Here is a 17,013-nt window from a genome sequence, read left to right on the forward strand (position 1 = left end):
GACCCTTAGACTAAACACCTCCCTCTGCAACTGGACTTCCTGCCTGGCTGCCTCCAGGTGGTAAGGGTAGGCAACAACATGTCTGCTACGCTGATCCTCACCGCTGGGTGCGCCTCAGGGGTGTGTGCTTAGTCCCCTCCTGTACTCCTTGTTCACCCATGACTGCGTGGCCAAACACGACTCCAACAGCATTAAGTTTGCTCACAACAGGGCTGTAGTGGAGCAGGTCGAGAGTTAAGTTCCTTGATGTCCACATCACCAACGAACTGTCATGGTCCAAACACACCAAGACAGTCATGAGGGCATGACAACACCTTTACCCCCTCAGGAGACTGAAAATATTTGTCATGGGTCCCCAGATCCTCAAAAAGTTCTACAGCTGCACCACCACCCGGTATAGTAGCTGCTCTGCATCTGACCGTAAGGCCCTACAGAGGGAAGTGTGTAGGGCCCAGTACATCACTGGGGCCAAGCTTCCTGCCGTCCAGGACCTAAGTACTAGGTGGTGTCAGGAAAGCCCAAAACATTGTCAAAGGCTTCAGTCACCCAAGTCATTGACTTTTCTCTGCTACCGCACAGTAAGCGGCACAGGAGCGCCGAGTCTAGGTCCAAAAGGCTCCTTAACAGCTTCTACCCCCCCCCCCGCTGCTACTCGCTGTTTATCTATGCATATTCACTTCACCCCTACCTACATGTACAAATTACCTCGACTAACCGGTACCCCCTGTATATAGCCTAGTTATTCTATTGTTACTTTTAAATTATTTTTTACTTTAGTTTGGTAAATATTTTCCTAACTCTTTCTTGAACCTCACTGTTGGTTAAGGGCTTGTAAGTAAGCATTTCACTGTAACGTCTACACATGTCAGCACGTGACAGTTTTATTTGATTTGATTAATGGATGATGACGATGATTTATAGAAGTGCTTGACTTGGACTGAAATAGGTTCCGGTACTAATTTTGGGTGTCTGTACTGTTTATATTTAAGTGCAGAAACTTCACAATACTTTTAAGCTAATATTTTATAAGATGTGTAGGAACTCAAGCAATATAACATTTTAGATGCCGGTACTTGTATTTGTATATATTAGAGATCCCCATTAGCTGCTGTTCCGGTGAGCTCCTGCCCAAGTCCAGCACTAACGATCAGCCAGTCCAAGGAGGATATCCAGAACGTCTTCATTACAACAAAAAGATGACACAATACTTGAAAACAGAGTGCACATTCAAATCTACACACTTGCATTTGTTCAGTGACAGATTTGACAAGACAAGCTGGACTCCATGCCTGAATTTAGTGTTAATTTTAGCAATTTTCCAACTGCATGCTAGTATACTGCAATAATAGCTATTCACTCACTGAGAGTCAGTCCTGTACATTAACTTTTTACATTCATACTTCCCATATCAGCATCCATCACCCTTGGATTGAGCAGTGGATTACAGCCCTAGGAGTCAGATCACCATTTTCTTCCCTTGAGGCATCAACTGTCATTCACCATTAATCCCAGGGAGCTCTAGGTCTCTCAATCATGTCCCTAGGTCAGTCTGAGTCACGCACTTGCTCATTCACCTCTCTTATTTTGCAGTCTAAACACATGGAAAAGGTTTCAGAAACGAATATGTTTTGGAGGTGACGTGGCGTCTCATATTTTTCTCAGATTCATTTCTAGGTTTTTAGATTAAAAGAATAGAAGCGTTAATCACCCATCTCAAATTTAACATCCTATCTGCTGTCATCACACGCACGCGTGAGTTCTGACGTACTGCTCCCCTCTTGAACATTTCATTCAGGGATCCTCCCTAGTACAGCCGCAGATCGACAGGACAAGCAGATGCGCTGTTAGCGGAGCTGCCAGATAACGATGAGTGATATTTCAAGATAATTAACAAATTAATATATCAATAGGTAGGTGACGTGATCTGCGTTGTTTTACCTGAGTAATGTAAAGATGGCGAGAGTGCTCAACAACTTGCTCCTGTTTACAATCAGACTCACGCTGAAGATCCGAGTTTTAGGATATTGGTCGTTGATATACGGTTATTGTGCCCTCTGCACTGCCGTAGCGCTGCTGAAACTTTGGTGGAGCATCATTTTAAGGCCGTCAGCCACCTTTCAGTGGGGAATTCGCGAAACTCCCCCTGCTTGCTTGAATGACACGTCCTTGGGAACCCACTGTTACGTTAGAATAAAGGTATGGCACACTTTACATTGCACGTGAGAGGGAGCCCATTTGAGATTGGGAAATAGCCTTTTGTGTGCGTGAGAGGTCTGTTTAGGTAATTCCGTATGTATCTAGTGTGCTTGTAGATTTTAAATCAATTCGAATAGTCCTGCAGGGTACGTGAAAATCGTGGGGCATCTGTTTTATTTGGGGGGAATTTCAGCGAAACGCCATATGCAGATATATTTGCAGTGTAGGCTTCTGTTATTATTCCAATCGACTGTCTCTGTATATGCGCTCAAGCCTCAGAGGTAGGTAGTGCTGAACGGACCGTCCCCTATAGCAGCAGCAATAGTAATTGGTGACAAATGTCACGATTTCATACGAATACCAAGATTAAAGGTGCTATAAACTGTAGATTCACATTTCATTTGTATTTTTCGTTTAAATGTTTATTTTGCAACACATGATCCCTTATAGGATTCACATAGCATGAACGCATGCTCACAATAACAATGTGGCAGTTCAGTTGTAAGAACAATCCCCTATATTATTAAGGAACCTGTGCGATTTAACTTTGTGCCAGTAAGTAGCTACATTTTGCCAGAAAACGCTTGATCTAGACAATGTTATTAAATCAGAAATTAGATAAAGTAGGTAGTCCATGCATATTATCCACACTTTACTCAACGGGTAGAGCATAAGAACAACCTATTCTACATACCATTACAACATGAATTCACAATAATTTTAATAGAATTGGCTATAAATGTTAGTGACAGATTGATTTCATAATATAAAGAATGCATCATACTGGAATGACCAGACAGAAGGCAGGCCAGGGCTGAGTTTATGGGATGGCCCTGCTCTCTCCCTGTTCTATCCCTGCTTTACAGCGCCATAAAGCACACAGCATTGTTGGAGGATGAGAGTTTTATGTCACAGAGTGCACTACGTCCCAAATGGCATCATATTCCCTATGTAGTGCACTACTTTCGACCAGAGCCCATAGTAGTGCACTATATAGGGAATAGGGTGTCATTTGGGACACAACCAGAGACCAGCAGACAGTAAGAGCCCACGTGATAGTGATCAGGGAAGTGTTGACATATAACAGTATGTCCCTGGTGACTGACTGATCTGTTTTCTGTCTCCGTCTTTATTCTCAGGAGTCTGGTCTGAGGTTTCACTATGTCGCTGCTGGAGAGAGAGGGAAACCGCTCATGCTGTTTTTGCATGGCTTCCCAGAGTTCTGGTAAGACATCTAGACTACACAGTGCGTCTGCATATTATACACACATAAAGGGCTGGTGTTTCAACCCGGACACAGATTAAGCCTAGTTCTGGACTGAAAGGCACTTTCAATTGAAATTCTCAATTTGTCTTGCTTTTTAGTCGAGGACTAGGCTTAATCTGTGTCCAGGAAACAGGCCCATAGAGACTCAACTAATGTATTGGTATTGCCTGGCCAGTTCATTTTTTTTATTTTTGTGTTTTTATGCTGAGAAAGCATTTTGGAAAGGAGCTCCTTTGCAAACTAACTAACCAGGACCCCCATGAAACACTGACCCCGGGGTCTCCCGAGTGGCGCAGGAGTTTAAGGCACTGCATCGCAGTGCTAGAGGTGTCACTACAGATCCGGGTACGATCCCGGGCAGTGTCGCAGATGACTGCGACTGGGAGACCCATGTCCCAGCGGGTGCACAATTGGCCCAGCGTCGTCCAGGTTAGGGGAGGGTTTGGCCGGCTGGGATGTCCTTGTCCCATTGGGCTCCTGCGAATCCTAGTGGCGGCCAGGCGCATGCATGCTGACTTCGGTCGCCAGCTGTACTGTGTTTCTTCCAACACATTGGTGCAGCTGGCTTCCGGCTTAAGCGAACACTGTGTCAAGAATCAGTGCGACTTGGCGTGGTCGTGTTTTGGAGGATGCACGGCTCTCGACCTTCGCCTCTCCTGAGTCCTTACTGGAGTTGCAGCGATGGGACAAGACTGTAACTACCAATTGGATATCACAAAAAAGTGGTAATAATAATACCAACAACAAGAAAAACCACCAATCCCATAACTACTGTATCGATCCCACACAACAGTACTGTATCATGTAACCAACGCTCTGCTGTACATTACTTCTGCATCAAAAGACCATATCTTAGTTGGGGTCTTCATACTATGTGATTCTTCAATTACAACATTCCTATTAGACTTTATTGCTTATTAGGATAGCTAAGGCTCTGAAGTTCCTTGTTACTCTTTCCACCATGTTTCATAAAAAATGATATGGAGTGTAGTAGTGAGGTCGACCTCTGGAATGGGGCTAAATTAAGAGGTTGTCAAGTGCTGTAAGCTAGTCCATATCTCAGGGAACTCACGGAGCAGCAGAAAGGACAGGACCGAGCTTAATTAACGGTCTTCTTGGGTCTATTCCGCCTCACTGCCCTTCTACTGCACAGGAATCCATGATGAACTCTGAATGTGTCCCACATGGCACCCTATTCCGTATATAGTGCACTACTTTTGACCAGAGCCATATGGGTCCTGGTCAAAAGTAGTGCATTTATAGAATTAGTGTGCCATTTGGGACGTAGCGTCTCTCTCTCTGCCGTGCTGGCTGGACAGACAGACTCTCTTCCACTTATGACTTTCTTCTCTCACTTAATTCAGTGTTTAAAAAGTGCTAAACTCAAGTTTCCCTTATCACTCAGAATAGAGAGGGGCTTTTTGTGTGGGTGATTGGGGTGCAAGGTGTGGTGAAAGGCTGTGAAGGAACTGGAAGTGCCTGTGTTATTTTAAACCTCATCTATATTCTAAGATATGGGGTTTCTCTGCTCCAGAACTATGTCACAAAAGGCACTGTATTCCCTGTAGTGCATTACTTTTGACCAGGGCCCAGCTCTTATCCTGACTCAACAGAACCCCAGTCAGGCCTTGTGCTGCTCCTCTGTGGGGATTTGAGCTCTGAGGAGCCTCAGCCTCCAGTCCACAGCAGATAGATCCACAGCAGACAAGATCTTCAATTAGAGAGCTTTTGCTCTCCACTATGATGATTGAGCGGATTAGAATTGGGGAAAAGAACATTCATATTAAAAATCTCAGCAAGAAAAGGACCCGGTCTTTCCAAGATAATTCGTAAAAATCCATATAACTTCACAGATCTTCATTATAAAGGGTTTAAACACTGTTCCCCATGCTTGTTCAATGACCTATAAACAATTAATGAACATGCACCTGTGGAACGGTCACAGGTCACCTGTGAAACTAACAGCTTATAGACCATAGACAATTAAGGTCACAGTTCTGAAAACTTAGGCCTCTTTAGCATCCTATCTACTGACTCTGAAAAACACCAAAAGAAATATGCCCAGTGTCCCTGCTCATCTGCGTGAACGTGCCTTAGGCATGCTGCAAGGATGCATGAGGACTGCAGATGTGGCCAGGGCAATAAATTGCAATGTCATTACTGTGAGATGCCTAAGACAGCGCCACAGGGAGACAGGATGGACAGTTGATTGTCCTCTCAGTGACAGACCACATGTAACAACACCTGCACAGGATCAGTACATCTGAACATCACACCTGCGGGACAGGTATAAGATGGCAACAACTGCCCGAGTTACACCAGGAACGTGCAATCCCTCCATCAGTGCTCAGACTGTCCGCAATAGGCTGAGAGAGGCTGGACTGAGGGCTTGTAGGCCTGTTGTAAGGCAGGCCCTCACCAGACATCACTGGCAACAACATCACCTATGGACACAAACCCACCGTCACTGGACCAGACAGGATTGGCAAAAGTGCTCTTCACTGACGAGTAGGGGTTTTGTGTCACCAGGGGTGATAGTCGGATTCGCATTTATCGTCTAAGAAATGAGCGTTACATCGAGGCCTGTACTCTGGAGTGGGATCGAATAGGAGGTGGAGGGTCTGTCTTGGTCTGCGGCGGTGTGTCACAGCATCATCAGACTGAGCTTGTTGTCATTGCAGGCAATCTCAACGCTGTGTGTTACAGGGAAGACATCCTCCTCCCTCATGTGGTACCCTTCCTGCCAACTCATCCTGACATGACCCACCAGCATGACAATGCCACCAGCCATACTGCTCGTTCTGTGCGTGATTTCCTGCAAGACAGGAATGTCAGTGTTCTGCCATGGCCATCGAAGAGCCTGGATCTCAATCCCATTGAGCACGTCTGGGACCTGTTGGATCGGAGGGTGAGGGCTAGGGCCATTCCCCCCAGAAATGTCTGGGAAGTTGCAGGTGCCTTGATGGAAGAGTGGGGTAACATCTCACAGCAAGAACTGGCAAATCTGGTGCAGTCCATGAGGAGGAGATGCACTGCAGTACTTAATGCAGCTGGTGGCCACACCAGATACTGACTGTTACTTTTGACCCCCCCTTTGTTCAGGGACACATTATTCCAGTTCTACTAGTCACATGTCTGTGGAACTTGTTCAGTTTATGTCTCAGTTGTTTAATCTGTCATGTTCATACAAATATTTACGCAGTTGACAGTGAGAGGATGTTTCTTTTTATGCTGAGTTTACAAAGGTGACCTTCACTCCGTTTGGAAGGGAAGAAAGGAAGCCGAGTGCCAGTAGAAATAATACAGTTTAAGATACAGCAACTTTGTAGGTATATTCAAGAGAGAAACACACAGCGTTTTTATAGAAGAATATATGCATAGGTAGAAGTTTGTGGTTATTTAGCAGTGCGCACAATGCTGAATGTCCTCTTCTGATTGCCGTAGTGGAGATGTGGTTTAATAATGAAGTACTGTCTTGTGTGTGACTTTCTCCTCTCACCAAGACTAAGATGGTTCTTGTGTCTCTCTCTCTGTCCACCTGCCCCCAGGTTTTCCTGGCGCCACCAGCTGCGTGAGTTTAAGAGTGAGTTCCGTGTGGTGGCCATTGACATGCGAGGTTATGGGGAGTCCGACTTGCCGTCATCCACAGAGAGCTACCGCTTTGATTACCTGGTCACAGACGTCAAGGACATTGTCGAATACCTAGGTAAGAGTGGACAACCACATCTTTTTTCTGTGTTTTATATCCATGTGTATGTAGTTTATGCAGAAATACACACAGAGACAGATGTACAGTGGGGCAAAAAAAGTATTTAGTCAGCCACCAATTGTGCAAGTTCTCCCACTTAAAAAGATGAGAGAGACCTGTAATTTTCATCATAGGTACACTTCAACTATGACAGACAAAATGAGAAAAAAATCCGGAAAATCACATTGTAGGATTTTTTTATTGAATTTATTTGCAAATGTAGGTAGAAAATAAGTATTTGGTCACCTACAAACAAGCAAGATTTCTGGCTCTCACAGACCTGTAACTTCTTCTTTAAGAGGCTCCTCTGTCCTCCACTCGTTACCTGTATTAATGGCACCTGTTTGAACTTGTTATCAGTATAAAAGACACCTGTCGACAACCTCAAACAGTCACACTCCAAACTCCACTATGGCCAAGACCAAAGAGCTTTCAAAGGACACCAGAAACAAAATTGTAGACCTGCACCAGGCTGGGAAGACTGAATCTGCAATAGGTAAGCAGCTTGGTTTGAAGAAATCAACTGTGGGAGCAATTATTAGGAAATGGAAAACATACAAGACCACTGATAATCTCCCTCGATCTGGGGCTCCACGCAAGATCTCACCCCTTGGGGTCAAAATGATCAGGAACGGTGAGCAAAAATCCCAGAACCACACGGGGGGACCTATTGAATGACCTGCAGAGAGCTGGGACCAAAGTAACAAAGCCTACCATCAGTAACACACTACGCCGCCAGGGACTCAAATCCTGCAGTGCCAGACGTGTCCCCCTGCTTAAGCCAGTACATGTCCAGGCCCGTCTGAAGTTTGCTAGAGAGCATTTGGATGGTCCAGAAGAAGATTGGGAGAATGTCAGATGAAACCAAAATATAACTTTTTTAGTAAAAACACTGTCTTTGTGTTTGGAGGACAAAGAAGGCTGAGTTGCATCCAAAGAACACCATACCTACTGTGAAGCATGGGGGTGGAAACATCATGCTTTTGGGCTGTTTTTCTGCAAAGGGACCAGGACGACTGATCTGTGTAAAGGAAAGAATGAATGGGGCCATGTATCGTGAGATTTTGAGTGAAAACCTCCTTCCATCAGCAAGGGCATTGAAGATGAAACGTGGCCAGGTCTTTCAGCATGACAATGATCCCAAACACACCGCCAGGGCAACGAAGGAGTGGCTTCGTAAGAAGCATTTCAAGGTCCTGGAGTGGCCTAGCCAGTCTCCAGATCTCAACCCCACAGAAAATCTTTGGAGGGAGTTGAAAGTCCGTGTTGCCCAGCAACAGCCCCAAAACATCACTGCTCTAGAGGAGATCTGCATGGAGGAATGGGCCAAAATACCAGCAACAGTGTGTGAAAACCTTGTGAAGACTTACAGAAAACGTTTGACCTCTGTCATTGGCAACAAAGGGTATATAACAAAGTATTGAGATAAACTTTTGTTATTGACCAAATACTTATTTTCCACCATTATTTGCAAATAAATTCATTAAAAAATGTGATTTTCTTGATTTTTTTTTTTCTTCTCATTTTGTCTGTCATAGTTGAAGTGTACCTATGATGAAAATTACAGGCCTCTCATCTTTTTAAGTGGGAGAACTTGAACAATTGGTGGCTGACTAAATACTTTTTTGCCCCACTGTATATATGATGGAAGTTGAAACAAATCATGCCCACTCTGATTCAGGGATAGACACTTTAGTGACCATGACTACCCATATTATGAAACATCTCTCCATGGGAACAAAGAGAAAGGGTGACACAACCTGATGTCCTGAGCTGAGTCAAAGTTAAACTTGTTTCTCGTTGTAATACTGTGTGGACTGGACAGCCTGTGAACACCCTGTGGGCCTACAACACAGCAGGACATGACAGGCTTACTCTGACTCATGGTGACTGACCATGGGTCGTCGTGCTGATACACACTAACTACAGAGCCCCCAGCCTGGCAGCAGGCTGGCAGCAGGCAGCACGGAGCACGCTCTCTATCACTCAGTGAAACAGGAAGCATCCACTCAGACCTGGGGTCCTCTGTGTCTGTGTAACACCAGTATCCCTCACCTTGTCAGACTGATATTTCAAATAGCAGTACAACTGACAATGATTTTCTTTGCAGGCAAAATATTGACCTTTTTTAAACAAACAAGATGAGTTGTGGTCATATTATATTCATTATGCCAGACTTCTGCCCGAAACTTCCTCTGTCACACTTGTACACCAGACTGGCTCAGTTGTTCCCTATAAGCTGACCAAGAAGATGACTAATAAGCTGAATAATCAGGCATCACATTGTTCACATTGCACACTGTAAGAGGATTGTTCTACTTCAGGAGATACTGTATCTTGGCAAGGAGACTCAACTCCAAGAAGGTGAATGAATGGGGCTGGACAAATACACACACACACACACACACACACACACACACACACACACACACACACACACACTCAGACTTCACTCCATCTCTCCTCAGGTTACAACAGATGTCACCTGGTCGGCCATGATTGGGGAGGAACCATCGCCTGGCTGTTCGCCATCCACTACCCCGAGATGGTCACCAAACTCATCGTCCTAAACTGCCCCCATCCATCTGTCTTCAGTGGTATGTCCTAATGTCCTAAACTGCCCCCTCCATCTGTCTTCAGTGGTATGTCCTAAACTGCCCCCATTCATCTGTCTTCAGTGGTATGTCCTAAACTGCCACCACTCCTCTGTCTTCAGTGGTATGTCCTAAACTGCCCCCATCCATCTGTCTTCAGTGGTATGTCCTAAACTGCCCCCATCCATCTGTCTTCAGTGGTATGTCCTAATGTCCTAAACTGCCCCCTCCATCTGTCTTCAGTGGTATGTCCTAAACTGCCCCCATTCATCTGTCTTCAGTGGTATGTCCTAAACTGCCACCACTCCTCTGTCTTCAGTGGTATGTCCTAAACTGCCCCCATCCATCTGTCTTCAGTGGTATGTCCTAAACTGCCACCACTCCTCTGTCTTCAGTGGTATGTCCTAAACTGCCCCCATCCATCTGTCTTCAGTGGTATGTCCTAAACTGCCCCCATCCATCTGTCTTCAGTGGTATGTCCTAAACTGCCACCACTCCTCTGTCTTCAGTGGTATGTCCTAAACTGCCCCCATCCATCTGTCTTCAGTGGTATGTCCTAAACTGCCCCCATCCATCTGTCTTCAGTGGTATGTCCTAAACTGCCCCCATCCATCTGTCTTCAGTGGTATGTCCTAAACTGCCCCCATCCATCTGTCTTCAGTGGTATGTCCTAAACTGCCACCACTCCTCTGTCTTCAGTGGTATGTCCTAAACTGCCCCCATCCATCTGTCTTCAGTGGTATGTCCTAAACTGCCCCCATCCATCTGTCTTCAGTGGTATGTCCTAAACTGCCACCACTCCTCTGTCTTCAGTGGTATGTCCTAAACTGCCCCCATCCATCTGTCTTCAGTGGTATGTCCTAAACTGCCCCCATCCATCTGTCTGTCTTCAGTGGTATGTCCTAATGTCCTAAACTGCCCCCTCCATCTGTCTTCAGTGGTATGTCCTAAACTGCCCCCATCCATCTGTCTTCGGTGGTATGTCCTAAACTGCCCCCATCCATCTGTCTTCGGTGGTATGTCCTAAACTGCCCCCATCCATCTGTCTTCAGTGGTATGTCCTAAACTGCCCCCATCCATCTGTCTTCAGTGGTATGTCCTAAACTGCCCCCATCCATCTGTCTTCAGTGGTATGTCCTAAACTGCCCCCATCCATCTGTCTTCAGTGGTATGTCCTAAACTGCCCCCATCCATCTGTCTTCAGTGGTATGTCCTAAACTGCCCCCATCCATCTGTCTTCAGTGGTATGTCCTAAACTGCCACCACTCCTCTGTCTTTGGTGGTATGTACTAAACTGCCCCCATCCATCACTGCCCCATCCATCTGTCTTTGGTTGTATGTCCTAAACTGCCCCCATCCATCTGTCTTCAGTGGTATGTCCTAAACTGGCACCACTCCTCTGTCTTCGGTGGTATGTCCTAAACTGCCCCCATCCATCTGTCTTCGGTGGTATGTCCTAAACTGCCCCCATCCATCTGTCTTCGGTGGTATGTCCTAAACTGCCCCCATCCATCTGTCTTCGGTGGTATGTCCTAAACTGCCCCCATCCATCTGTCTTCGGTGGTATGTCCTAACTTCCCTCTGTTTTCAAGTTTCAGTTTTGCAAAGTAAATTAGTTTAGCATAAAATGACAGGGACTACATTGGTGAATACACTGTGGACTGAATACACCAATCGACTAGTCCCTGGAACGTCATTGTCCTGAACTGCCCCCATCCCTCTGTGTTAACTCGTACGTCATCACCATCACCATCCTTGGATGAACAACAGATGAAACAGCCTACTGTATGTCACAAATATACAATTATTAAATCAATCGGATGTGAGAGAAACCTCCTCTTCCTCCTTGTGCTAATTAGAGATTACCATCTTTAATTGTGAGGTATTATTACCCCCATGCAGTGTTTGCTACATCCATCTGGTAGTTCCTAAGTCTCCTTCATTGAGGGGAAGATGGAGGAGGTAATTATACAGTAGTGCTTTAATATGGAGCTGGAGCAGCTGGCTAGAAATGAGAGGAGAGGAGAGGATAGAGGGGAGGTCACTGGCAGACATCCACAGCCTCTCTCTCCCTAGCAACTACCCTGGATTTGTCTCTTGATTAACATCCATACTTACATGCCACTTAGAATACATGCCCAAAACATTGCTTAATTTCAAGTGGTATGCAAGTGTTTATTTTGGAACTTTTTCTCATCCTCTTTTTTGTCTTATTTTCCTCTTTTCCCTCTCACCCGCTCCTCTTTTCGCTCATATCCTCGTCTCCCCTCCTGTCTCTCCCTCCCTCCTTTCTCCTCTTTTCTTTCCTCTGTTCTCTCCTCTCCTACCCTCCTCTCTCCTATCCTCTCCCTCTCTCCTCTCCTGCCCTCTCTTCTCCCTCTGCTCTTTTCTCTTCTGTTCTCTCCTCTCCTCTCCCTACCTCCCCCCCTCTCTCCTCTCCTGCCCTTCTATCCCTCTCCTCTTTTCTCTCCTGTTCTCCTGTCTTTTTCTTCCCTCCTCTCCTGCCCTCCACTCTCCCTCTGTCTTCTCTCCTCTCCTCTTTCCTCCATATTTCTAGATTATGCCCTGCGTCATCCAAGTCAGCTGCTCAAGTCCAGCTACTTCTTCTTCTTCCAGCTGTCTCGCTTCCCAGAGCTCATGCTCTCCATCAATGATTTCAAGGTGAAGCATGTCGCATGTGTTTGAGTGACCTCAAGGTGAAAAATACAGAACTGCTCCAGGCAACAGGAAGTTGCCTTTTGTGTATGTTGAAGGGGAGGGGATTCTTGTTGTGATGGTTGTGCCTCAAAGAGTCTGTGTATGGCGATAATTTATAGACACAGCCGCCATGGCATTTATAGAGCCTCATACATCCTGTATTACTGTGACAGTCACATAAGCGACCTTGTCTGTGTGTGCCATCCAGCTCAAATCACACCTTGAGCACATCCGGAAACACACACACACTCACCCAGTGTGTCCTTCTGTCCCCTCTGTACTGTAGGCACTGAAAGGTCTGTTCACCAGCCGTAGTACAGGGATTGGGAGGAAGGGTCGATGGCTCACTGCAGAGGACATGGAGGCCTATCTCTACGCCTTCTCCCAGCCAGGGGCCCTCACCGGGGCCCTCAACTACTACAGGAATGTCTTCAGGTTAAGATTATGAACCAATGAAATTCTTAATTAGTGAGCTCTGTATTTGGTCTCCTGTGGGCATCCCTACTTATGTATGACATGCCCATTGAACATATCGTAGCTGACCACCATTGTTGTGTACCCTCATTTGAGATACGGTATTACTTCAAGCGCCTTATGATAATGTGAATCATTAGCGCCCTCTTGTGTTGTAAATGGTGTTTTGATGAAAGTGTACTACAACAGTACATTCAAAAATAAGTTCCTCTTATGAAAACTCAGTGGTTGTGTAATACGTACAGAGGTCTTGGAATCAGACTACATGATGAGAAATAATTGGGCTTTAGAATAATGTATTCTGTTAGTTGTTTTTGTGTTGCTTGTCTTTGACAAGTTGACTCCTATAATGAATAAGAGAAAGCCTGGATGATTCCGGGTTGATACAATGTCATCTCTGGCACTCTGTCATTCTCGGTGGGTGTCTCTCTCTCTCTCTCTTGTTCTTTCTCTCTCGTTCTCTCTCTTGTTTTCTCTCTCTCTCGTTCTCTCTCTTGTTCTCTCTCTCTCTCGTTCTCTCTCTTGTTCTCTCTCTCTCTCTCACCCAGCATCAGAGAGTACATGTGTTTTTCACATGTGAACTGTACATGCATGACTGACTCCACCATCTGCTCTTCTTCCTTAAGCAGCCAGCCAGTGTCTGTCAGAACAGAACAGCATATTTTATTCTGCTCCGAATAATATAATATGAATGTCACTGAGACATTATCAATTAGCGTGAGAAACATATTCTATAAATCTATTATTCAATTAGCCTCTCCATAAGTTTACAATACAGGTAACATACATGGATACCATGTGAATGCTGGACATCAAGTCTGCATTAAACCAGTTTTCTGGTTCTCAGATGCGTTGCTTTTTAATGTGGAAAATTCAAATTTTCAGTTTACTTCCATAATTGACTGAGTAGAAATGGAATTGACCCCAAACCATTTCAGATCTAATCATGCTTTCTCCACAGGTAACATGGATAGCACATGAAAATATTAAACTTGTCTACATCATGATGGAACACGAGTGTTTACTGTAACCAGTTTCATATAAGCAACCCATCTCAGATCTGTATAGCACATCATATGATTGAGTTTAACCAGTTTTAAGCAACTCATCTCAGGTCTGTTATTAATATTCTCTCCACAGTTCCCTCCCACTCAGCCAGAATGATGTCAAGTCCCCGGTGTTGTTGTTGTGGGGTGAGAGAGATGCCTTCCTGGAGCAGGAAATGGCTGAGGCGTGCCGTGTCTACATCAGGAATCACTTCCGACTCAACATCATCTCCGGGGCCAGCCACTGGCTACAGCAGGACCAGCCTGACATCGTCAACACACTCATATGGACCTTCCTCAAAGAGGGAGAGGGCCGCAAAACCTACAGGAACTGAATCTAGCTAGGTCTATATCCCAAATGGCACAATTTCTTCCTATACAGTGACCTACTTCTGACCAGAGCCCTACGGGTCCTGGTCAAAAGCAGTGCACTATATAGAGAATAGGGTGCCATTTGGGACACACATTAAAACAGGGCCTCCTCCCTCCTTCACTCCCTCCCTCCCCACCAGCCACCCCTACCATAGAATGGGGCCTTTTCCCTCCTTCACTCCCTCCCTCCATCCCCACCAGCCACCCCTACCACTAGAAGCCTGGAATATTCCTGTGAAAAACCAACCAATATAATGACAATGCAATCATTCTTTAAATCTTTTCACATTTCAGATATTTTTTTTAATGTCAAAAGAAAGTGAAAGAGAAAAAAAGCACATTTTATTGAGAGGACACTGAGTAGTACAGTAGAATGTTTGACACATTCAGTACTCTTTTGCACATGACATCCGCCTTAAAGTTTGTAGGTTACAACATTACAAATGTGTGGCAAAATCTCCTTGTGAGTTTGTATTGTGTGGTGCCTTTTAATGTAATGTTGTATAATGTTTTGCGGCGTTGTAAAATTGTGCCATGTCTTCTGAGGTTGAACTGTGGTGTTTGTCTGCTATATGTGTCACTGGATTGCTCCTCACTATTTTGGACACAATCCTTTGGGATCCCTCTTGTCCCACACCCTTGTCTCTGTCCCAAATGGCACCCTGTTCCCTATTTAGTGCACTGCTTTTGAAAAGTAGTGCACTTTACAGGGAATAGGGTGTCATTTGGGACGTAACCACAGACCCTCTCTATCAGGTAGCGTTGTCTTATGGAAAATATTGTTATTTTTGTATTTTTTTTATTATTTACTCAGATATTTGAGAATTCCTGTATAGAACAACAGTGATGGTTCAATATTGTACACTTTTTTGAATCTCTTCCTACACACTGCATTTTGAAATCCACTGAGCCAGGTCTGCACCATTTAGATTTTTTAAGCAAATAAACTATAATGTGAAGCCTGGGGAGCCATTGTCAATCTTTTTAACTGACCTACTGAATAGACTATTGACTGTATGGATGACAGACACAATGTGACAATTTGCATGCCTGCTGTGTCACAGAACCAGCCCTGTCATATCAGAACATGATTAAAATTAGATTGGCCTGGTTTAGATATGCCAATCCCTCTAGTTCAAAATAGTTTACTGTGTTTTTTTTGTTTTTTTTGGGAGAAATCAAATGCAATATGAGCATTTACTACACAAATCAAATGTATTTATATAGCCCTTCATACATCAGCTGACATCTCAAAGTGCTGTACAGAAACCCAGCCTAAAACCCCAAACAGCAAGCAATGCAGGTGTAGAAGCACGGTGGCTAGGAAAAACTCCCTAGAAAGGCCAAAACCTAGGAAGAAACCTAGAGAGGAACCAGGCTATGAGGTGTGGCCAGGCCTCTTCTGGCTGTGCCGGGTGGAGATTATAACAGAACATGGCCAAGATGTTCAAATGTTCATAAATGACCAGCATGGTCAAATAATAATCACAGGCAGAACAGTTGAAACTGGAGCAGCAGCACAGCCAGGTGGACTGGGAACAGCAAGGAGTCATCATGCCAGGTAGTCCTGAGGCATGGTCCTACGAGAGAAAGAGAGAATTAGAGAGAGCATACTTAAATTCACACAGGACACTGGATAAGACAGGAGAAGTACTCCAGATATAACAAACTGACCCTAGCCCCCTGACACATAAACTACTGCAGCATAAATACTGGAGGCTGAGACAGGAGGGGTCAGGAGACACTGTGGCCCCATCCAATGACACAGGGCCAAACAGGAAGGATATAACCCCACCCAATTTGCCAAAGCACATCCCCCACACCACTAGAGGGATATCTTCAACCACCAACTTACCATCCTGAGACAAGGCCGAGTATAGCCCACAAAGATCTCCGCCACGGCACAACCCAAGTGGGGGCGCCAACCCCGTACACAGTACGACATTTAATTCCCATTTATATTCATGCATTTATGGTAAAAGTACATTTTCCCTATGTCACCTGGCACAGCAATCATGTTACTTGCAAAGAAATTCAATTGAAATGGTATTATGGTCTTGTTCAACATTGCAGCCGACAGTGTAGGCAACTGCTGACTGACTGATTGATCGATTTATCCATGATACATTATGGATTTGAATCTGTTGAAAACAGCCATTTGACACATTAGAGCGGATAAATTTGTTCAAATTCCAAAGTGTGTTGCCTTATGGGGATAACAATTGTCCGACTTGCGACTGCATGAACTTTACAAATGTCATGAAGTTTTGACTGCAAGTTTATGCAGTTGCTCTTTACCAATTTCATCCTGCAGCCATCGCCTGCTTTGTGGGAGGCTCAATTGTCACCCAATCATAAGGGTGTTTTATTTGACCCACGTGAACGTGACCAAAGACATGACTAAAACGAACTAACTTTGCACAATTCATGTATACAGTGGACAAATTACTGGGCGCGTTTGAGTGGTAATGCGAAAGTAGTCGACTGTAGACGGAAGTCGACAAGTAAATTCGGGGGAAGTACATACGCACCGATAGCAAGTCAGACAACTTCTGCTGTTTCTAGAAAATGCAACAAAGGCAGACATGGCATTTGCCTTTGTTATTGCCGATGAAGTGG

General features: G+C 44.9%; 1 protein-coding gene across 1 annotated transcript; it reads left to right on the plus strand.

Annotated features, from left to right (window-relative positions):
- The first annotated feature begins 1,737 nt into the window (after positions 1-1,737).
- On the plus strand, positions 1,738-15,353 carry LOC112251178 (epoxide hydrolase 4-like). Its single transcript, XM_024421991.2, has 7 exons — positions 1,738-2,196; positions 3,336-3,421; positions 7,012-7,169; positions 9,680-9,808; positions 12,363-12,466; positions 12,789-12,937; positions 14,117-15,353. Exons 1-7 carry the CDS (start codon positions 1,954-1,956, stop codon positions 14,355-14,357), a joined length of 1,110 nt encoding a protein of 369 aa, XP_024277759.1. The 5' UTR covers positions 1,738-1,953; the 3' UTR covers positions 14,358-15,353.
- The last annotated feature ends 1,660 nt before the right edge of the window (positions 15,354-17,013 follow it).

This window comes from Oncorhynchus tshawytscha, linkage group LG05, assembly GCF_018296145.1.
Source record: "Oncorhynchus tshawytscha isolate Ot180627B linkage group LG05, Otsh_v2.0, whole genome shotgun sequence".
In the NCBI taxonomy this organism is placed as follows: Eukaryota; Metazoa; Chordata; class Actinopteri; order Salmoniformes; family Salmonidae; genus Oncorhynchus; species Oncorhynchus tshawytscha.

Coding starts and splice junctions, on each gene's coding strand:
- LOC112251178 (XM_024421991.2), top strand. CDS start 1,954: ATGGCGAGAGTGCTCAACAACTTGCTCCTGTTTACAATCAGACTCACG. Junction 7,170..9,679: donor GGACATTGTCGAATACCTAG/GTAAGAGTGGAC, acceptor ATCTCTCCTCAG/GTTACAACAGATGTCACCTG. Junction 12,938..14,116: donor TACTACAGGAATGTCTTCAG/GTTAAGATTATG, acceptor TTCTCTCCACAG/TTCCCTCCCACTCAGCCAGA.